This window comes from Coregonus clupeaformis, unplaced genomic scaffold (genome assembly GCF_020615455.1).
Source record: "Coregonus clupeaformis isolate EN_2021a unplaced genomic scaffold, ASM2061545v1 scaf0226, whole genome shotgun sequence".
In the NCBI taxonomy this organism is placed as follows: Eukaryota; Metazoa; Chordata; class Actinopteri; order Salmoniformes; family Salmonidae; genus Coregonus; species Coregonus clupeaformis.
The window spans coordinates 424,173-447,722 of NW_025533681.1; the positions used below are offsets into that span (position 1 = coordinate 424,173).

At 40.6% G+C, this 23,550-nt stretch overlaps 1 protein-coding gene and 1 long non-coding RNA gene across 2 annotated transcripts; both read right to left on the reverse strand.

Moving 5' to 3' along the window:
- Positions 1–9,914: 9,914 nt before the first annotated feature.
- LOC123484197 (ribosomal RNA processing protein 36 homolog) lies at positions 9,915–13,607 on the reverse strand. Its single transcript, XM_045214257.1, has 8 exons — positions 13,487–13,607; positions 12,492–12,975; positions 12,091–12,223; positions 11,758–11,824; positions 11,541–11,645; positions 11,266–11,343; positions 11,052–11,169; positions 9,915–10,634 (listed from the first exon to the last, which is right to left on the reverse strand). Exons 2-8 carry the CDS (start codon positions 12,967–12,969, stop codon positions 10,498–10,500), a joined length of 1,116 nt encoding a protein of 371 aa, XP_045070192.1. The 5' UTR covers positions 12,970–12,975; positions 13,487–13,607; the 3' UTR covers positions 9,915–10,497.
- Positions 13,608–15,838: 2,231 nt separating this feature from the next.
- Positions 15,839–16,503, reverse strand: LOC123484200. Its single transcript, XR_006658427.1, has 2 exons — positions 16,414–16,503; positions 15,839–16,047 (listed from the first exon to the last, which is right to left on the reverse strand). It is a non-coding gene; the product is annotated as an uncharacterized LOC123484200 (long non-coding RNA).
- Between the last annotated feature and the right edge of the window lie 7,047 nt (positions 16,504–23,550).

Here is a 23,550-nt window from a genome sequence, read left to right on the forward strand (position 1 = left end):
CCTGCTACACAAATCAATATCCTGCACCGCGGCCCAATCATTTTCCATGATTATCAATAACATCTCCTTCTAACTTTTTGTTGCCTTGAAAGATGAATCTCATATCAAGAGATTATCCCCCAAACCAATTTCCCGTCGGCCAGAGGAGGAGAATAACGTAAATACACCAATTCACTTCATAATTTCCGCTTAAGAAATCAACCAGACTCAGTCTAACTAAGACCTGGATTTCTGGCCCACTCCTGTGAGTCGCCTCGCCATGAGGTCTTTTCCAGATTCACGGTGCTCTAATTATGCAGATATCTCCCCACATATATTCTCTACCAATCCATTGTCCTAAACATGCTATTATTCCCCGTTACCCATCAACCAAATTTAGAATATTTATTATCAGACTCCGAATCGACAACAACACCCCACATTGACCATAACCCAAGTACTTTTAACTGTACACCGTCAAAGCCCTCTCATGAATCAGCGGGATAACCAATGGCCAAATTTCTTTGTGAGCAATCTCTCACCTTTAGAGCCGGCGTGGCCAGTAGTCAACTCGCAAATCCAGGAAAGGAACCAACAACGATGCAATCAATATCTCAGCGGAGCCTCCAAATGTAGTATACGTCAATCGTAGGTGTTACCATCAATTAAAAGAGTCTGCTTAGACTGGATCGTGTTCAAAGGCCTTTATTCAAACCACGAGGTTCCAGCGTAAGTACAGACACAATGTCCGGAGAACCAGACCCAATTAAATCTTGCTGCATTCTAACTCTTCGTCACCACTCCCCCCTTTATATAGCCTTCCAAGAGTTGAATAGCTCCCTCTACTGTTCAATCCCAGTATCTTACCACCCACTTCCTGTTTGTCATATGTGGCGTCACGCTAAAACCTTCCCTCTGGATAGCAATAATCAACCTTCCATTTCTTCATGAAAAACCATTAACAAAGACATAATTTTAATATACTACACTATCTAATAAACTTGCAAGCTAATTCATTTATAGGTTCAATCGTGTCATTGATTTGACTAAAAATTTTGGTAGAAATGAGACAACTCACGTACTTTTTGCAAATCTAACGAACTAGCCATTTTTATGCAACATGATTACATTGATGAAGTCAGTTAAATTACGAGGAAAGCCTAATGTTGATTCAGCCTATTTTTGCCTGGAGGGAGGGAATACACTCCAGGGTGTGTGACTGTGGTTATTGTCACGTCTGTAATGTCATTTTGTTAGTTATCCGACTGTGAGAGGTGTGGCTAGGTGGGGCAGTAAGCTGCAGAAAGAGTATAAGACAGGACTGCAAGGGGCAGAGAGACACTCATCTACTACTGAGGTCCAGAAGACATCACCAAGACAACCAGGCATCAATCAGTCAGCATCTTCCAACTATCAGAGGTAAATTTGCATTCACTGAGCATATTCTCAGATATATACAGGTGGATAGGTGTCTAAGGGTGGACTGGTGTTTATGGCTGGACTGGTGTAGGTGGACTGTTGCATACAAGAGTATATTGGTGGACAACTGTATAATGTGACATGCTAACAACACGGTTTATCTCATTTGCTAGAGGATGATGACCCAGTGTGTGTGTGTTTTAACATGCCATGCTCTATGTGCTTCTGTAAAGGATGAAGATCCAGAGTGTGTTTCTGCTGTTTTCTCTAGTGGGCGTGCTGTTAGCAAGCTCACTCAATAGAGATAACTCTGAGGAAGGTATGTATTTTGTGTGTGTGTGTGTGTGTGTGTGTGTGTGTACTACTACTGCTGATTTTAATCTGAAATATTTTGATATGATTATAAATCTTCCCCAAGAGGATAGTGCCATGGAGAAGTTGGAGAATGACATTGCAGAAGATGAAGCACCACGTATGTACATATAGCTAACTACTGTATGTATCTATCTATCTCTGAGCCTATCTATCTGAACATCATGCATGCCAAGGAGAAGTTACTTGAGGTTTATAACAAGGGTGAAGGCTAATTCCATTTCTCCTGTTGATTAGCATTGTGGTGTGTTGTGTACCACTATTACTGCCAGGTTTTAATCTGATATAATTTGCTAAAATGAAAAATAAATGTTCATAAGCTCTTCTGGACGAGGACGATCTAAAAGGTGTAAAGGCGGCCTTGGAAAAGTTGTTTGCTGCTGTGAAGACTGTTGGGGGTGCTGAAGATGAAGCAGCATGTGAGCTATCTATCTATCTATCTATCTATCTATCTATCCACAGTGTATCTAGCTGATAGAACTTCAGTAGAATGAAAGGGGCGGTTAGACCCAAAAAATTTATATACATTTTTTCCTCAGCTCCTCTGGAGGATGATCTAAAACATGAAAAGGCGGCCTTGGAAAAGCTGTTTGCTGATGTGAACGCTGATGGGGTTTCTATGAAGACTGCTGGGGGTGCTGAAGATGAAGCAGCATGTGAGCTATCTATCTATATATCTATCTATCCACAGTGTATCTAGCTGATAGAACTTCAGTAGAATGAAAGGGGCGGTTAGACCCAAAAAATGTTATATTCATTTTTTTTTGTAAATACCAACTTTTCCAAATACTTGAGGTAGATAAACATTGAATAAAGTCAAAATAAGTGGTAGTCAAATGTGGATATTACAACAATAGGTTTAAAATAATAATTGAGATCTGTATTGAAAATCTATAAAGCATATTTTAAACTGTATTTATTCCACAGTTGAATGAGGAGCCATTTTGAGCACAGTCTCAGTGCTTTTGGGGTGAGGAGTGACCAGAATGGGGCCACAGTGGTTCCTCTCCAGTCTCCATATGGAATCCACTATCATCTCTGACGGCATTACATTATTTCATTTAATCCATTATCCATCCATAACAAATAAAAAAAAAACAGTAACACAATTGTTTGGTACTTTGGTAATTAGAAGAACTCATCAACATTCTGAAGAATATATGTTTTATTTACAAACATTCACTTGATGTCCTGATACATGATAGATGGTTGGTTAAGTTAGTGGATAAATAATGATGATCTGAATTTTTGGTAACAATTTTGAATGGTTGATATGTCGTATTGTGATCCTTCAATAAACTATCAAGCATTACACATGTTTAGCAGTGTTCCAAATCCATCATACATGTTTCTTAATATTATTTTATACAATATTTGTTACAATGTAAACATGACCATAATACAGATGCAGGTGTTAAGAAAAATGTATTTTTGTGGCCACTGTGCATGCAGAGCACTGAGTGGCAGCAGACACAATTGTATTCAAATATAAAAAAAACATCCAAGGGTGTTTTAAGGATAATTTCACTTTTTTTACTTAAAGAGACATTACACTTACAAATCAAAGTTTGTCATACGTTTTCAAACCTCTAAAGTAGTTTAATGTCAAGATGAAACCATGTCCCACGATCGGTTGTGTAGATCCAGCTATATTCCTCCACCCCAAATGAATGTTTTTTTTTGTAAATCAATTTGCTACAATTTCTAAAAACCTGTTTCGCTTTGTTATTATGGGGTATTGTGTGTAGATTGATGAGGAAAACAATTAATTTAATCCATTTTAGAATAAGGCTGTAACGTAGCAAAATGTGGAAAAAGGGAAAGGGTCTGAATACTTTCCAAATGCACTGCACTTTTTGTTCTGTTGAAAAAACGGATGTGGAAAAAAAAGTGTATTCTTTATTTTTTATTTTTTGCCCCCTAAAACTTATAGGTACTCAAGACCTGGGGGAACTTCAATCTAGTATTTGGATATCTTGTTCATTATGGTTTGCAGTGATTTTCACAATAAAACAACTTGTTTTTTTTTGCATTTATGGCACATTATCAATCATATAAATGTCTCAAAAGTATATTTTGCCAGTATATTTATTGTAGCTGACAGTGTGCTGAATCCATAGACCTAAAACACTTCATGATGCCTATTACAGAAATGCCTGTAGAAGCCAAAATGTCAAGATAGTGAAAAACAACTTTATGGGGTTAAGAGTTACCAGCAGATGTCTTGAAAATAGAAAAGGGCAGCGAGTCAGTAGTTCCTGCGCCATAGACAGGCAATTGCTTTGGAGTTGTTGAAATAATGTTTTGGTATTTCTATATGATCAACCAATACATAATCTAGACCTACATGCAACAGTATAGTATCTTGCGCTTTTGACAATGATTTCCCGAGGCCTAAGTCACATGATATACAGTACCTAAATACTTATAACCACTAGGCCAGGGATGGGCAACTGGTGGCCCAAGGACCAATAAAAATAAAAATAATATATATATATATACAGTGGGGGAAAAAAGTATTTAGTCAGCCACCAATTGTGCAAGTTATCCCACTTAAAAAGATGAGAGGCCTGTAATTTTCATCATAGGTACACGTCAACTATGACAGACATATTGAGTTTTTATTTCCCAGAAAATCACATTGTATGATTTTTAATGAATTTATTTGCAAATTATGATGGAAAATAAGTATTTGGTCACCTACAAACAAGCAAGATTTCTGGCTCTCACAGACCTGTAACTTCTTCTTTAAGAGGCTCCTCTGTCCTCCACTCGTTACCTGTATTAATGGCACCTGTTTGAACTTGTTATCAGTATAAAAGACACCTGTCCACAACCTCAAACAGTCACACTCCAAACTCCACTATGGCCAAGACCAAAGAGCTGTCAAAGGACACCAGAAACAAAATTGTAGACCTGCACCAGGCTGGGAAGACTGAATCTGCAATAGGTAAGCAGCTTGGTTTGAAGAAATCAACTGTGGGAGCAATTATTAGGAAATGGAAGACATACAAGACCACTGATAATCTCCCTCGATCTGGGGCTCCACGCAAGATCTCACCCCGTGGGGTCAAAATGATCACAAGAACGGTGAGCAAAAATCCCAGAACCACACGGGGGGGACCTAGTGAATGACCTGCAGAGAGCTGGGACCAAAGTAACAAAGCCTACCATCAGTAACACACTACGCCGCCAGGGACTCAAATCCTGCAGTGCCAGACGTGTCCCCCTGCTTAAGCCAGTACATGTCCATGCCCGTCTGAAGTTTGCTAGAGTGCATTTTGATGATCCAGAAGAGGATTGGGAGAATGTCATATGGTCAGATGAAACCAAAATAGAACTTTTTGGTAAAAACTCAACTCGTCGTGTTTGGAGGACAAAGAATGCTGAGTTGCATCCAAAGAACACCATACCTACTGTGAAGCATGGGGGTGGAAACATCATGCTTTGGGGCTGTTTTTCTGCAAAGGGACCAGGACGACTGATCCGTGTAAAGGAAAGAATGAATGGGGCCATGTATTGTGAGATTTTGAGTGAAAACCTCCTTCCATCAGCAAGGGCATTGAAGATGAAACGTGGCTGGGTCTTTCAACATGACAATGATCCCAAACACACCGCCCGGGCAACGAAGGAGTGGCTTCGTAAGAAGCATTTCAAGGTCCTGGAGTGGCCTAGCCAGTCTCCAGATCTCAACCCAATAGAAAATCTTTGGAGGGAGTTGAAAGTCCGTGTTGCCCAGCGACAGCCCCAAAACATCACTGCTCTAGAGGAGATCTGCATGGAGGAATGGGCCAAAATACCAGCAACAGTGTGTGAAAACCTTGTGAAGACTTACAGAAAACGTTTGACCTGTGTCATTGCCAACAAGGGTATATAACAAAGTTTTGAGAAACTTTTGTTATTGACCAAATACTTATTTTCCACCATAATTTGCAAATAAATTCATTAAAAATCCTACAATGTGATTTTCTGGAGAAAAAAAATCTCATTTTGTCTGTCATAGTTGACGTGTACCTATGATGAAAATTACAGGCCTCTCTCATCTTTTTAAGTGGGAGAACTTGCACAATTGGTGGCTGACTAAATACTTTTTTTCCCCACTGTATACCTACACAAGGCTGGAATGGGCTGCAAGACCATCGCCAAGCAGCTTGGTGAGAAGGTGACAACAGTTGGTGCGATTATTCGCAAATGGAAGAAACACATTATAACTGTCAATCTCCCTCGGCCTGGGGCTCCATGCAAGATCTCACCTCGTGGAGTTGCAATGATCTTGAGAACGGTGAGGAATCAGCCCAGAACTACACGGGAGGATCTTGTCAATGATCTCAAGGCAGCTGGGACCATAGTCACCAAGAAAACAATTGGTAACACACTACGCCGTGAAGGACTGAAATCCTGCAGCGTCCGCAAGGTCCCCCTGCTCAAGAAAGCACATATACAGGGCCATCTGAAGTTTGCCAATGAACATCTGAATGATTCAGAGGAGAACTGGGTAAAAGTGTTGTGGTCAGATGAGACCAAAATCGAGCTCTTTGGCATTAACTCAACTCGCCGTGTTTGGAGGAGGAGGAATGCTGCCTATAACCCCAAGAACACCATCCCCACCGTCAAACATGGAGGTGGAAACATTATGCTTTGGGGGTGTTTTTCTGCTAAGGGACAGGACAACTTCACCACATCAAAGGGACGATGGACGGGGCCATGTACCATCAAATCTTGGGTGAGAACCTTCCCTCAGCCAGGGCATTGAAAATGGGTCGTGGATGGGTATTCCAGCATGACAATGACCCAAAACACACGGCCAAGACAACAAAGGAGTGGCTCAAGAAGAAGCACATTAAGGTCCTGGAGTGGCCTAGCCAGTCTCCAGACCTTAATCCCATAGAAAATCTGTGGAGGGAGCTGAAGGTTCGAGTTGCCAAACGTCAGCCTCGAAACCTTAATGACTTGGAGAAGATCTGCAAAGAGGAGTGGAACAAAATCCCTTCTGAGATGTGTGGAAACCTGAAGGCCAACTACAAGAAACGTCTGACCTCTGTGATTGCCAACAAGGGTTTTGCCACCAAGTACTAAGTCATGTTTTGCAGAGGGGTCAAATACTTATTTCCCTCATTAAAATGCAAATCAATTTATAACATTTTTGACATGCGTTTTTCTGGATTTTTTTGTTGCTTTTCTGTCTCTCACTGTTCAAATAAACCTACCATTAAAATTATAGACTGATCATGTCTTTGTCAGTGGGAAAAGTACAAAATCAGCAGGGGATCAAATAATTTTTTCCCTCACTGTATATATTTTGGCTCAGCTGGGGTCTCAACTTCAAATCAAATCACATTTTATTTGTCACATGTGCCGAATACAACAGGTGTAGACCTTACCATGAAATGCTTACTTACAAGCCCTTAACCAACAATGCAGTTCAAGAAATAGAGTTAAGAAAATATTTACTAAATAAACTAAAGTAAAAAATTCAATAAAAACTAACAATAAAATAACAATAACGAGGCTATATACAGGGAGTACCGATACCGAGTCAATGTGCGGGGGTACAGGTTAGTCGAGGTCATTTGTACATGTAGGTAGGGGTAAAGTGACTATGCATAGATAATAAACAGTGAGTAGCAGCAGTGTAAAAACAAAGGGGGGAGGGGGATGGGGGTGTTCAATGTAAATAGTCCGGGTGGCCATTTGATGAATTGTTCAGCAGTCTTATGGCTTGGGGGTAGAAGCTGTTAAGGAGCCTTTTGGACCTAGACTTGGGAGAGAACAGTCTATGACTTGGGTGACTGGAGTCTTTGACAATTTTTGGGCCTTCCTCTGACACCGCCTAGTATTTAGGTCCTGGATGGCAGGAAGCAGGTAGTCATTTAGGCAGGTTACCTTCGCTTTCTTGGGCACGACTATGGTGGTCTGCTTGAAACATGTAGGTATTACATACTCTGTGAGGGAGAGGTTGATAATGTCAGTGAAGACACTTGCCAGTTGGTCCGCACATGTTGATTTTACTCCTGGCTCAGAGTTTGTCTGAGCAGTGTCTTAACATCATCCTAAAACCTACTCTGACCTGGGAGTTTTTTGTTGTCTTAAAACAGGTATTAACAGAATTCCTAGGACCTTTTCGGAGACACTTTGTGGATACGGGCCCTGGTTTCCATGCTTGATACAATTCCATTTACTCCATTCCATTCATTATTATGAGCCTGCAAAATGTCTATACTGTATGATCATCTACATAACATAGAAAGCAATTAGCGGTTGAAAATAAATTCAAGACAGATTCTTGAAACTTCCAGTCTTGAGAAGTAACATCTCTCAGCTATATAATTCTGGTTAATCTTCAAGTTTACCAGGATGTCCGAGGTGATCTTTACTGTTCCCTCATCACGGTAGCTCTGCACCACTGTGTCCTGCCTGACATCGTTCTCCAGCTAGCTTCCTGCAGGAGGGTCAGGATGCAGGCTGAAATCTTTCCAGTTGTTCTTCAGTCAGCTCCTCACTATCCAGCAGCAACAAGTCTGTGACAACTGACATCTGCAGAAAGAACATCAATACATCCATATTTTTTGGGATATACTAGAACAGCTTCACTTAATTTCTCAATCTCATAATCACGGAACAGATTCACTCACTAACACAATTTGAAAGCTTTCAAATGATTTGAGAGTTAGCTTTAGCCTGCCTGGAGTTCGCAGTTTTGGGATCACTGGTTCTATTAAAACAGGCAAGCTCAATCAAGCACAGCTGAAGAATTTGATATGTCAAATAGTATTTGAACTCAAGTGTCCTAGAGCAGTGCCAATCACAACATAAGGGAGTCATTCTGCAGACTCGCCGCACATTCTCTTCGTTTCAAAATCACTCGCCAATGGTCCAATTGGTTCAGTCTGTGAAGAAGTCAGAAAGCAGTTGAGGGTGGAAGAGATCGGCCAGGGCTGTTTTTTAAAATGTTTAATCCGTCAAAGAATGATCCAGATTCTGTAATCCCATATTTTGCAATCCAGGATCAAATCAATTTGTCTGATTTTGAGACAGTTTTTCTGAAAAGGATCGGATCAATCTGATCCAGATAACGCATAAATGCTTTGAATAGGCCTACACCTTGCCATCTACTGACAGGTCATGTTACTACTTCTACACTGTCATAGGGAACAGAGATCTGTAAACTACAAGGAATAAAGTATTGAATAATAGAGCCTGCATATTAAAACTGACCACATACCTACACAGCAGTCAATTTAACAGAATGAACCCTTGTATTTTTTTAAACCTCCCCACCTTAGGTACATTAATGTATTGGTTGTAGTGCCTTTCACATTTGTAAATACATCATGAATCCACCTTTCCAGTGGGATAAAGATTATCCAGATGTGACATCAAAACATTTAATCTCGATTAAAGGTCAGATTGGATTACCAAATCCCAATCAGAATGATCAGATTCAGATTTTTCAGTTTGAAATTCCCATATACTCCAATCCGATTGCCGAATTCTGATCAGCAACATTTGGATGTGGCCCATTAGCACCTGTAGGTGAGATTATGAGATGTTTTACAACCCTCTGCAGCGCAGAGTGACGAAGGCAGTAGAGATACCTCTCTCTAAATTCTATGTAAATTCAAGAAATGTTCACATTGTATCTGTGGTGGCACCAATGATGTTTTGGGACAAATGCTTGCAGTTTTCCCACTATTGACTAATGCATTCCATACTTAGTGAGTGTGCTTGAGGGTTAGAGAAGTCCTAACAACAGATAAATCAATCACGAGTAGTATAGGCCAGCACTGAGGCACTTTGGAAATACATTTTGCGAACAGCTCCATGCACCTAATGGAATGCCAAATGTGTACAGGGGAGAAGTACATGGTGTAGCATTGTGGTTGAGTACCCAAAATATATTTGAAAGATGTCTATGACCCATCTAATGCATTTTCTTGCAAGTAAACCCATTGATTAAACAAAAACTGTTTTTAGTCAGGATACAGTCTCGAACTACACACAAAAGTGATCCGCTGTGACACACCATTGGTGAAAACAATGATTTGACAATGTGAGTGCACTTGTGTGCCATCCGACCAAGTTTGTCAATTAATAATCTTAACATTGATGCTAGGTTTGTTTGAGGAGAGGATTGACACTCATGATACTTTCAATTACGTATATTTAATACAAAAATGACCCTTCTGCATGTTCCAATTAAATAACATGATACATACAAACCATATGCAATTGCATTGTTAGTCCTCATAAAAACATACAAAATCAACAGTGTGCTTTCAGCAATTCCTCACCGGGAAGACGATATGAAGTACTAGATTATATACCGTAGTTGTGATTAAGTCCTCCCCTGTGACACCTCCATGGCCATGATAGGTCCGCATTTGCTTGGCTTCAGTCTCTTTCAGCCCTCTCCTAACCTTATTGGCTCAGTCCAAACTTGAGATGCACGCAAACATCTTGGACTCTCACATAAATCATACATTGTTAATGGGATTTCAGACCAAAGTTCAAGTTACTCACATGCATCTCAAGTTAGAAGAGTGGCCCTTGGTTGATTGCCCCTTAGTAAAAAAACTAAGCTGTGTAAACTGTTCCTGGGACAGCTTCTGAGGCCAAAATGTCCCATCATCATCATCAGGACAAATAAAACTGCAATACTTTTCCTGGGCCAGTTTCTGCGGCCAAAATGTCCCATCATCATCAGGACAAATGTCCCAATCAGGACGGTCACTTCTGCTGGAAAGGCAGCTTCCTACGGTCTTTGCCAGCATTTCTCTTCCTCTTCTTGCTGAGGAAGTTTTCCAGCTTGCCGCTCTTCTTCAGTTCGCTGTACTTCTCTGCCAGCTCCAGCTTCTTCTTGTCGGCTGTGAGAGGGTTAAGAGAGCAGAGTAAGGCTTTGAGTAACCTATCTGCACTTTCACCGTAATGGCATTTCTACAACAAGTGTCTTGTGGTCAATGAAGATGACGTTTGGACAGTGATACAGTCTCTTATTCCATTGTAATATGTCTGAATCACTATGTGAAAAAAACATAAGAGATTCCCCACCCAACCAAACAGGGTACGGCATTGTATTACAGTCCAGTGACAAATTCAGAGAGGGGTTCAACAATATTGCATTGTTGTTGCCTTGACTATAGAACTGTATCATATCTGAAGTTAAGAGCTTTACAACATAGAAAAATAATGTCTATAGAGCAGAATAAATAGACTTCAGAATAGAATAAATAGACTATAGAATAAAATGTCATGCTTTACACCCCGACTGGTAATACACTTACATTTCTTGAGGAAGAAAGGCTTCAGTCCCTGGCCCGCCATCTCTCTCTGTTTCCTCTTGAACTCTAGCTCCTTCTCACGCTGCTGTTCCCGGCTCTTCCGGGCCCGCTCCTGGTTCTCCTGAATTGAGAAGGAATCAGGTGAGTTCTAAGAAAAAGCAGCCCTCATTCTAAAACTTATTTGCATGGGTGTGTGTGTGTTCAGCAGTTAACTCACCATTCTTTTCAACAGGAACTGAAGTTTCTCCTTCTTCTGGTTGCTCTTTAATGGTTTCTTGAGCTTCTTCTGCACTACCTATATATACACACACCACAAAGAATGGACACAATTAAAATCAGTGATAGTCAAATGTAAAAATCTTGAGGACAAGCAGGACCATGATGTACAAAAGATATGCAGAACAAGTCCTATTAAAATGAATGTCTAAAATGAAAAACAGACTGATATGGACTAGACAAATATGGACTGATTAGACTTTATCGTTTTCACACATCTCTCTCGCGCTGTTTGATGTCGTTGATGAATCTGTAGGTTTTCTCAAAGATCTCCGGTTTGTATTCACCAGACAGATCGTCAAATCGAGGGTCTCTTGATACCTGGGGGGAAAAACACGTGACATACAATTACAGCATGCAACAAGATGGGTTGAGAGGTCAACAGCAACATTTTGGAGATGTCAGTCTACAAGAGACTTCAGAAGTGCCTTACTGTTTTCTTGACAGGAACTACTTGTCTGAGAAAAGGGGCGGGCCTCTTGGCTGATATCTCCATGGGCCTTAAAACAAAATACAATGTTTGAGAAATCATTTTTAGAAGTTTAAATACATATACCATCCCCACAGTTCTGAAATAACAGCTTTTCTCCAAAACGACTTACCGATACTGAATGTATGTATTGAGTGTAACACATACAATGTGGTTCACATAGGAATCAAAAACCCATAACACTGGTATTGAGAGCGCCATCCATGCTCCAACCAACTGAGCTATTGGAATGGCCTTATTCTAATGCATGAAGGTGAACAGACAATTGGACATTACCTATTCTTGTTGAGGCGTTTCTTCGTGAGTGTTTGTTTTGCCTTGGTTGTGCCGTAGGCTATTTCATTATAGACCTTTGTCCCCACCTTGTTTTGAAGCTCCAGAATGTCCTCAAAAGACATTGTTGAAAGTTCTGTAAAAATGATAAAGAACAATGAAGGATTCGCTGGCTCGCTTAGAATACATCACATTTCACTAGTAGATAATATTTTATTACCTTATGTTTAAATTACAAATGCAGACAATTTCCATTTGGTTACAAATTGTATAGGTATAGTTCAGTATGGCTATAGGATTTGTTCTTCGTAAATGAGATGGAGAACACACCAAACTATCCTATAGACCTAACATTTGTTCCTGGGAGATCAACTGCAGTGAATGAAACTGTGCTTACGATTTACCTTTTTTAATGTCGTCTTTTGTTTGTATTTCACCACTGTTTACAGTTTCCGGTTGTTCTGTGTCATCTTCGACATCCTCGGAGTCCTCAGTGTCACTACCCAAACCTGTCTGGTCTTCATCATCATCATCACCAGTACCAGCAGCACCATCACTCTCTACATTTTCAACCTCTGCATCATCTTCATCATTAGCCTCCTCTTCGTCACTGTCATCCTCAAGAGATTCTCCCCCACTCAAACTGTCCTCCTCTTCCTCTCGTCCAGACTCTTCCTGGTCTTCCTCGCTGATACCTGAGGAGCTCCTTTTACTGAATAAGGCAAAGTTTTGTTCCAGCTCGGAGTCTTCATCACTACTGTCAGGGGATTTCTTTGACAGACTTTTGGTCTTTTTTGACTTGTTATCCAAGCTAGACACAGTGACAGCCACTTCTTGATGTTGCTTTCGCTTCATGGTTGCTTTCTGGTGCCCGGAGGACATTGTGGACTGTGAAAAGAAACATACACTTTGTAAGCGAGTGAGCTAAGGCTATGTGGCCTGAAATGGATTTAGGAAGCCTACTTTGTGATTGTTGTTATTGTTTAAAATCGACTAAGGGTGAAACACCTCTACACATAATATGTTGCTATGAGGCTGCACGTTCTAGCTACACGTAGACCTACAGGTACCAGAAACAGCACGCGTATTTAGAGTCCTTAGAAACGGTGGCTCACCTGCCTATGGCGAGAAAGGTTACATAAAACCCCTTTATTTTGTGACATGTAGAAATAATATCTCTCAACGCAAGTCCCCGGCGTTCACTCCACCCCCCGAATAGAAAACAGCTCGTGTACCAGGCGTAGTGAGGCCTTGTCTTACATGGCTAATGTTACTAGTTGACGTTAGCTATAGTGGCTAGCTTGCAACAAAAAGCCAAACCAACAACAACAACGGTGGATATAACACGGTAGCGTATTGTTTTTGGCGAAAGAGTTAAGTAGGTACGTTAACGACTTACATTTATATGAACGACGATCCTTAGAAACGAACTATAATAGCAACGAGCCCAAGATGTTATCCACGTGGGTTTATCTTTGAGTTGTGTACTGTTAGCCAGCTAGCTAAATTCTGTCTGAATGATTCCCGTGTAGTATTTAATCGACCAACGGGGGGCACTGTTGAATAGGTATTGAGATGCAGGCAAATGCGGGACCAAAGATTTCTGTGTGTGGGAAGTTGCCTTAAATTTGACCTTGTTACAATGCTGAAATGTTCCAATTCAATGCACCTTTCTCTGTCTATCCTAACAAAAACGCGTTGCTCAGTCCCCGATGCACTTCATAGCTTTACTCTGGATAAAATTGGACAACAATGTTCAATTTTTTTTGTCATTCTCATTGGTAGGTAGGCTTACTTGCAGAGTGAAAAAAACGGTCCTGCTTTAAATTATGTTCAGCTTATAAAGGCTTCATAATGCCTTCCTAAGCACTACATGAATGTGTTACAAAGCATCTATAACCGTATGTTATGCATTATAAAGGGTTCATAAATGTGGCATAACTGTGTGAAATAATCACCAATATCAAATGTGACATAACCCACTTATGTTGAATATGATATAAACATGTGACATGTTGTGCTGTAGGATGGCCCTCGCTCTAAAGTGAAGTCATGTTAGTCACATTACACCTAATCTCGTTCCCAGACACTTCTGCCCAAATGCTCGGAAGGTCCAACGCATCAAACTTGGCCTTCATTAGTTAGGATTAGGTTTCAAATCACATTTTAAGAAGATAAATTGTGGAAATAGGTAGGGTTTAGCAATAATTATGACTTTGTGGCTGTCCTTCCTTTTTATTGACACTTTATGTAGTGTCCTGTAATACTTAGTTTGAAGTGAGACACTTTCAGTCATTCATAACACATCCATAAAGACTATATCACATGACACTGTACTTACTTTAAAGTCAGAACCCTTTGGTAATGTATAACACATACAGTACCAGTCAAAAGTTTGGACACACCTATTCATTCCAGAGTTTTTCTTTATTTTTACTATTTTCTACATTGTAGAATAATAGTGAAGACACCAAAACAATGAAATAACACATCTGGAATCATGTAGTAACCAAAAGTGTTAAACAAATCAAAATATATTTTATATTTGAGATTCTTCAAAGTAGACACTCTTTGCTTTGATGACAGCTTTGCACACTCTTGGCATTCTCTAATTTGTACATTTACATTTTAGTCATTTAGCAGACGCTCTTATCCAGAGCGACTTACAGTTAGTGAGTGCATACATTTTTCATACTGGCCCCCTGTGGGAAACGAACCCACAACCCTGGCATTGCAAGCGCCATTCTCTACCAACTGAGCTACAGGGGACTCTCAACCAGCTTCATGAGGTAGTCACCTGGAATGCATTTCAATTAACAGGTGTGCCTTGTTAAAAGTTAATTTGTGGCATTTCTTTCCTTCTTAATGTGTTTGAGCCAATCAGTTGTGTTGTGACAAGGTAGGGGTGGTATACAGAAGATAGCCCTATTTTATAAAAGACCAAGTCCATATTATGGCAAGAACAGCTCAAATAAGCAAAGAGAAACGACAGTCCATCATTACTTTAAGACATGAAGGTCTTTGAACGTTTCTTCAAGTGGAGTCGCAAAAACCATCAAGCGCTATGATGAAACTGGCTCTCATGAGGACCGCCACAGGAAAGGAAGACCCAGAGTTACCTCTGCTGCAGAGGATACGTTCATTAGAGTTGCCAGCCTCAGAAATAGGCAATTAACTGCACCTCAGATTGCACCTCACAGAGTTCAAGTAACAGACACATCTCAACATCAACTGTTCAGAGGAGACTGCATGAATCAGGCCTCCATGGTCGAATTGCTGCAAAGAAACCACTATTAAAGGACACCAATAAGCCAACAGGTGCTCAGCATATGTGGGAACTCCTTCAAGACTGTTGGAAAAGCATTCCTCATGAAGCCGGTTGAGAGAATGCCAAGAGTGTGCAAAGCTGTCATCAAGGAAAAGGGTGGCTGCTTTGAAGAATTTGTTTAATACTTTTTTGGTTACTACATGATTCAATATGTGTTATTTCATAGTTTTGATGTCTTCACTATTATTCTACGATGTAGTAAATAGTAATAATAACAAAAAACCCTTGAATGAGTAGGTGTGTCCAAACTTTTGACTGGTACTGTACATAAATTCCATGTATCATATGATCCTGTACATACTATAAAGTCAGACACCTTTGGTCATTCATAACACATACATAAAGGCTTAATGATGTAAACACAAATGTATAAACACTTAGGGAATTCACTAACAGCTAAAACAAATAAACATGAAAGACATGTTTAAAGCATTTCCTTTTATTTTTACATTTTTAAAACAATACAAATACATTAAGTTTTAAAAAGTCCAGCAATTTAATTAAATTGAACATTACACAGGGCTGTGAATAGTGTAGCCTGTGACAGGTACCAGACACAAAGATCAGGAGCTTGTCCCTGAGTTGGTGGTTGGTGGTTCTTGCCTGCTGGAGGTACTGTATGTTGGCTAAACCTTAAAAGTAACAACAAAGAAAGTTAGCAGGTCGGTTAGGAAACACCATCTGGATAAAGGCATTTCTGTGCTGCGCCAGAAATAATCTAAATGGGGAGATGGGAAACTCCATTCTCTTCGTATTATTATATTCCTCTTTCATTTGCTAATCTCATGATGTGACTATGAGACGTGGCTGTTTCCAGGGGGATTTTTATTTAGCTGAGCATTCTAGCTAGCTAAATCTCATTAGCTAGCTACCTAGCTAGCAATTGCTGTGAAGTCACCAAAATTATTTGAAATAAAGATTGAGCTACGTATGTAATCTAAATCAACACTTAACTACTACAAACTCATTTTAATTACAATAAATAAAGGTTCACTTACTTGTTTTTCGCTATCCAGTGGGCATTTGATTTGTGAACTCATCATGTGTGCTTACTGCACTGCAGAAACACTGCTAACCAAACAACAGTGCAGGGCATGTGTACTGAATTAAAGGGCAACTACACAAAAAAATTGAAGTTTCTTAGATTTGTCCTAGATCTCAAAAGTATTCCCCTGATGTGGTTTAAGCATTGTTGTGAACACAGAAAATCTAATGCTGTTGTTTTTCTATTAAAAAGGTATGAAAAAACGGGGAAAACCAGATTGGCTAGGCATCCAAGTGGGAAAGTGGTTGGGCCATCCTAGATATGTTTTAGAGTAAAAAAATATATACAATTTAGCAGACACTTCTATCCAAAGAGACTTACAGGCATGTGTGCATACATTTTTACGTATGGGTGGTCCTGGGACTCGAACCCACTATCCTGGCATTGCAATGCTCTACCAAGATGCATGACAAGGTGATAAATGCTTTGTGAAGCCTCAATATGATTTATGACGCCTTTATTAAGTGGTGCTTATGCCACCCTTTATAAAGCACAGGTTTATGTCATATTTGACCTAGTGGGTTAAGTCACATTTGACATTGGTAGTTATGTCACACAGTTATGCCACATTTATGAACCCAATATAGAGCATGACATATGGTTATAGATGATTTGTGACACATTTATGTACTGTTTATGAAGGCTTTATGAAGGCTTTATGACGCCTTTATAAGCTGCACATCATTTAAAGTGGGACCAAAAAAACATCTGAATCATGATATTCATGACATTTATTATAGGAAGACTATGCAACAGCAGCCAGGTCCCCGCCACTGTCAGAGCACCTCAACTGTTACACCAAGAGGTCTCAACCTCTTCATGAGGTTTCTAGATGTTGTAAGGTCTAGTTTCAATGTCTGTTTTACATAGGCTTAATTACACAGGCTACATTTGTACTTTGGGATATTGATGTTGGAATATGAGGCTTAATTGTGAAAAATTAATATATGAAAATGTAACTTTTTTGTGACCCACCTTCTCCTCAGAAGACAATCCGTTTTTGCGAGAGAGAGAGAGAGAGAGAGAGAGAGAGAGAGAGAGAGAGAACAGCAGATCAAGTGGTGTAGAGGTGCTATTCTACCTGTACCTCAAAAGTCCCGGCCTTGGGTAGAGGCAAGAGAACAGTATCCCCACTATCCTGAGATACATCCATATGCACAATGAAGCCCTACCTTTCAACAGGAACACCAATGCTCAAGAGACCACCAGAATGATCCTGCGGGGCAGAGGTGAATGCCACCTGTACCACAAAAGCTTGGGCCTCGAGTAGAGGCAGTAGAACACACTTGAAGGGTTAATGTACAGTGCATTCAGAAAGTATTCAGACCCCTTGACTTTTTCCACATTTTGTTACCTTACAGCCTTATTCTAAAATTGATTAAATATTTTTTTTGATCATCAATCTATACACAATACCCCATAATGACAAAGCAAAAACAGGTTTTTAGAAATGTTAGCAAATTTATAAAAAAGAAAAACTGAAATATCACATTAACATAAGTATTCAGACCCTTTACTCAGTACTTTGTTGAAGCACCTTTGGCAGTGATTACATCCTTGAGTCTTCTTGGGTATGATGCTACAAGCTTGGCACACCTGTATTTGGGGAGTTTCTCCCATTCTTCTCTGCAGATCCTCTCAAGCTCTGTCAGGTTGGATGGGGAGCGTCGCTGCACAGCTATTTTCAGCTCTCCAGAGATGTTTGATCAGGTTCAAGTCTGGGCTCTGGCTGGGCCACTCAAGGACATTCAAAGACTTGTCCCGAAGCCACTCCTGCGTTGTCTTGGCTGTGTGCTTAGGGTCATTGTCGTATTGGAAGGTGAACCTTCGCGCCAGTCTGAGGTCTTGAGAGTTCAATCGTGGTTTCATCAGACCAGAGAATCTTGTTTCTCACGGTCTGAGAGTCCTTTAGGTGCCTTTTGGCAAACTCCAAACGGGCTGTCATGTGCCTTTTACTGAGGAGTGGCTTCTGTCTGGCCACTCTACCGTAAAGGCCTGATTGGTGGAGTGCTGCAGAGATGGTTGTCCTTCTGGAAGGTTCTCCCATCTCTACAGAGGAACTCTGGAGCTCTGTAAGAGTGACCATCAGGTTCTTGGTCACCTCCCTGACCAATGCCCTTCTCACTCGATTGCTCAGTTTGGCCCGGGCGGCCAGCTCTAGAAAGAGTCTTGGTGGTTCCAAACTTCTTCCATTTAAGAATGATGGAGGCCACTGTGTTCTTGGGGACCTTCGATGCTGCAGAATTGTTTTGGTGCCCTTCCCCAGATCTGTGCCTCGACCTAATCCTGTCTCTGAGCTCTACGGACAATTCCTTCGACCTCATAGCTTGGTTTTTGCTCTGACATACACTGTCAACTGTGGGACCTTATATAGACAGGCCTTTCCAAATCATGTCCAATCAATTGAATTTACCACAGGTGGACTCCAATCATTTTGTAGAAACATCTCAAGGACGATCAATGGAAACAGGATGCACCTGAGCTCAATTTCAAGTCTCATAGCAAACAGTCTGAATACTTATGTAAATAAGGTATTTCCGTTTTTTTATTTGTAATAAATTTGCAAACATTTCTAAAAACCTGTTTTCGTATTGTGTGTAGATTGATGAGGAAAAAAAGGCATTTAATCCATTTTAGAATAAGGCTGTAACGTAAAAAATGTGGAAAAAGTCAAGGGGTCTGAATACTTTCCGAATGCACTACAGTACTTTCGTGAAGTGAAACATCAGGGTGGTTGTCTGTAGAGTATGGAAGTGGAACTGAGACTAGTGAGGGAGAAGTCTCCACGACCGATTCTTCTGTCCTCTGAATCTTATTTTGTTTTCTGATTAAGTTGATTAATTTAATTATATGTGAGCAATGATTTATAATTGATTTTGAGGTCAATGTCAAAATAAGTACAAATAGCTGGGGGATTCCAGCGTTATGGACATTACATTTGCATGCAAAATCACAACTTTAATGTCTCAGAATGGAGAAACAAAATATAAATGAAACTTTTGATCTGAGTTTATAAGTCTTAACGCTGCAACGACAGTGTTGCAGTACTTGAGTCCAGGACTCCCAATTTTCATGACTTGTGACTCGACTTGGACTCGAACATTGTTGACTTGGACTCGCCTTCTCGACCATTGGTGACTTGGACTCGCCTTCTCGTAACTTGTATTTGCACTTCCACTGGATAGGCTAATCTGATAAACAGAATATGAGCAGCACTTGGTGCGCAGAGCGGAGAGGGTTCGGTTCTCTAGCTGCGGGAAGGGATGCGCCACATCTGGCACACACAGCCTACATCAGCTGGTGAGCTGCAGGGGCGCAATCGATGATTGTGGGCAGGCAGGCTTCGCTCAGGTTCTTACTCCGATCATAGGCTACACATCGCGCAAGTTACTTTCTTGCTTCCCTGTAACCACCAGTCACCAGCCTAATATTTTGCTTTGCCTGGTTAAGAAACACAAACAGCTTTGCGAAATTGCAAACAATAGTATTGAGTTTAATAGTAAAACAACAGTCTAGCTCTCTCTCCCCTTGAGTAGGCCTATAGAAAAGTAGACTGTATTTGAATTTGTCGTCTCTCTCTACCCTCCCAATCCCCCACCCCATCCCATAGCCAGGTTCTGACAAGTCATCCTTTTGTTTTTACTCTGTAATAAATAAATAAAAACACATATCAGTGGGTGATTACAAAAAAGTATCTGAGAGCCTGACAGGAGCAATAGCCAATTCAATCTGACATGAGCAATAGCCAATTCCGTCTAAAGACCATTCATCCATTCAAAACACCATTACTGATTTGACATAACTATTGAACATTATATTAAAATAAATATATGTGTGAGCCTGTGTACTGTATGAATGACATTTGTTTCATAGGCTATTGCATATTGAAGGCAATTATGACCATTGGGCAAGGAGGAAAATCTTTGCGTTACTTCAATACTCACATGTAAATCTTCCCGCCAGCCCGCCACTAGTTGTTGCTGGGCAGGTTTCTACCAAATCGAAGCCACATCAATAGAGGTGTTAATCTAGAAACAGAAGAGCATTGAGCCAGTAAGCCGGCAGTATGAGCGAGCAAAAAAAACAGCAGTAAACAAAATAGCAAATACTGTATGTCTAAAGAACCCCTAATCATGTGTTTTGCTTTCAAAAGTTTTTCAACAGATGGTGCAAAGAGAGTGGCGCAATGTCAAATATGTAACAGAAAAATAGAAGAGAAAACCGGAACCACGTTGAACTTCAAAACTCAGACCCAGTGACTCAGACTTGAGCACTGGGACTCGGACTTCAGCCATAGGGACTTGTGACTCGACTCGTGGTCCTCTGTAGCTCAATTGGTAGAGCATGGCGCTTGTAACGCCAGGGTAGTGGGTTCGATCCCTGGGACCACCCATACGTAAAAATGTATGCACGCATGACTGTAAGTCGCTTTGGATAAAAGAGTCAGCTAAATGGCATATTATTATTATTATTATTATTGACCATTGGTGACTCTGACTTGGACTCAGACTCGACTCGGACTTACCCATAGGAACTCGTGACTCGACTCAGACTCAAGCACAGGGGACCTGGGACTCGACTCGGACTCAAGGTTTAGTGACTCGACTACAACAATTTTAGTTGCAGTTGCAGGTTGCAAGTGACATCATTTCAAGCAACTTTGCTGTTACATGAAGCAACTCAAACACGATTAAAATTACATGCAACAGCCAATCAAATTGAAGCTGCTTCTGTCATATTGTTTGAGAATTCGTTATTGTATAAGGATCGATTTAGACAAAATGTTGGCTGTACAAGTTAGCTAGCTAGACACAATTTAATTGCCAGCACTGTTTGATCAAGCTAGCTAGCAACAAGCTAACCAAGCTAGCAACAAATTTGCTACAATGAGGGAAAAAAGTATTTGATCCCCTGCTGATTTTGTACATTTGCCCACTTACAAAGAAATTATCAGTCTATAATTTTAATGGTAGGTTTATTTGAACAGTGTGAGACAGAATAACAACAAAAAAATCCAGAAAAACGCATGTCAAAAATGTTATAAATTGATTTGCATTTTAATGAGGGAAATAAGTATTTGATTTCTGGCTCCCAGGTGTCTTTTATACAGGTAACGAGCTGAGATTAGGAGCACACTCTTAAAGGGAGTGCTCCTAATCTCAGCTTGTTACCTGTATAAAATACACCTGTCCACAGAAGCAATCAATCAATCAGATTCCAAACTCTCCACCATGGCCAAGACCAAAGAGCTCTCCAAGGATGTCAGGGACTAGATTGTAGACCTACACAAGTCTGGAATGGGCTACAAGACCATCGCCAAGCAGCTTGGTGAGAAGGTGACAACAGTTGGTGCGATTATTCGCAAATGGAAGAAACACAAAATAACTGGCAATCTCCATCGGCCTGGGGCTCCATGCAAGATCTCACCTTGTGGAGTTGCAATGATCATGAGAACGGTGAGGAATCAGCCCAGAACTACATGGGAGGATCTTGTCAATGATCTCAAGGCAGCTGGGACCATAGTCACCAAGAAAACAATTGGTAACACACTACGCCGCGAAGGACTGAAATCCTGCAGCGCCCGCAAGGTCCCCCTGCTCAAGAAAGCACATATACAGGCCCGTCTGAAGTTTGCCAATGAACATCTGAATGATTCAGAGGAGAACTGGGTGAAAGTGTTGTGGTCAGATGAGACCAAAATCGAGCTCTTTGGCATCAACTCAACTCGCCATGTTCGGAGGAGGAGGAATGCTGCCTATGACCCCAAGAACACCATCCCCACCGTCAAACATGGAGGTGGAAACATTATGCTTTGGACAGGACAACTTCACCGCATCAAAGGGACGATGGACGGGGCCATGTACCGTCAAATCTTGGGTGAGAACCTCCTTCCCTCAGCCAGGGCATTGAAAATGGGTCGTGGATGGGTATTCCATCATAACACTGACCCAAAACACACGGCCAAGGCAACAAAGGAGTGACTCAAGAAGAAGCACATTAAGGTCATGGAGTGGCCTAGCCAGTCTCCAGACCTTAATCCCATAGAAAATCTGTGGAGGGAGCTGAAGGTTCGAGTTGCCAAACGTCAGCCTCAAAACCTTAATGACTTGGAGAAGATCTGCAAAGAGGAGTGGAACAAAATCCCTCCTGAGATGTGTGCAAACCTGGTGGCCAACTACAAGAAACGTCTGACCTCTGTGATTGCCAACAAGGGTTTTGCCACCAAATACTTATTTCCCACATTAAAATGCAAATCAATTTATAACATTTTTGACATGTGTTTTTCTGGATTTTTTTGTTGTTATTCTGTCTCTCACTGTTCAAATAAACCTACCATTAAAATTATAGACTGATCATGTCTTTGTCAGTGGACAAACGTACAAAATCAGCAGGGGATCAAATACTTTTTTCCCTCACTGTAGCTAGTGCATGTTGAACAATTTTAGTTGAAACTGGTCAGAGAGAGGTCTGGGTTCAGTTAAAATATATATATTTATATTTATTGACTTCCAAACCATGTACATAAACCTTTACTAGCCCTGACGCCAGTATTTATTTATACAGCTCCCGTTTTAGGTCTCTTCTGTCCACCTTGATCACGGTTCCAGTAGCACTGACAGCTGTGTTGTCGACATAACAACTGGGCCGGAGTTCCGAACCTTCGAATGGATCATGTGGCAAAAGCATTCATTTTGATTGGCTGTTGCTTGCAACCAGTTGCACAAAGTTGAAAAGTTTCAACTGGATGCAACCAAGTTGCAGATCAGGGGCATAGGCACAGGTGGGCCTGGGTGGGCGCAGGCCCACCTAATCAGAAGTCGGTAGTTTACATACACCTTAGCAAAATACATTTAAACTCAGTTTTTCACAATTCCTGACATTTAATCCTAGTAAAAATACCCTGTCTTAGGTCAGTTAGGATCACCACTTTATTTTAAGAATGTGAAATGTTAGAATAATAGTAGAGAGAATGATTTATTTAAGCTTTTATTTCTTTCATCACATTCCCAGTGGGTCAGAAGTTTACATACACTCAATTAGTATTTGGTAGCATTGCCTTTAAATTGTTTAACTTGGGTCAAACGTTTCG

Bases quoted from the DNA above. Each gene is read 5' to 3' on its own strand.
- LOC123484197 (XM_045214257.1), bottom strand. From the start codon at position 12,969: ATGTCCTCCGGGCACCAGAAAGCAACCATGAAGCGAAAGCAACATCAA. The intron at 11,825-12,090 runs GTAATGTCCAAT...TTTTGTTTTAAG, and splicing joins AAACGCCTCAACAAGAATAG to GCCCATGGAGATATCAGCCA. The intron at 10,635-11,051 runs GTAAGTGTATTA...ACCCTCTCACAG, and splicing joins GCCTTTCTTCCTCAAGAAAT to CCGACAAGAAGAAGCTGGAG.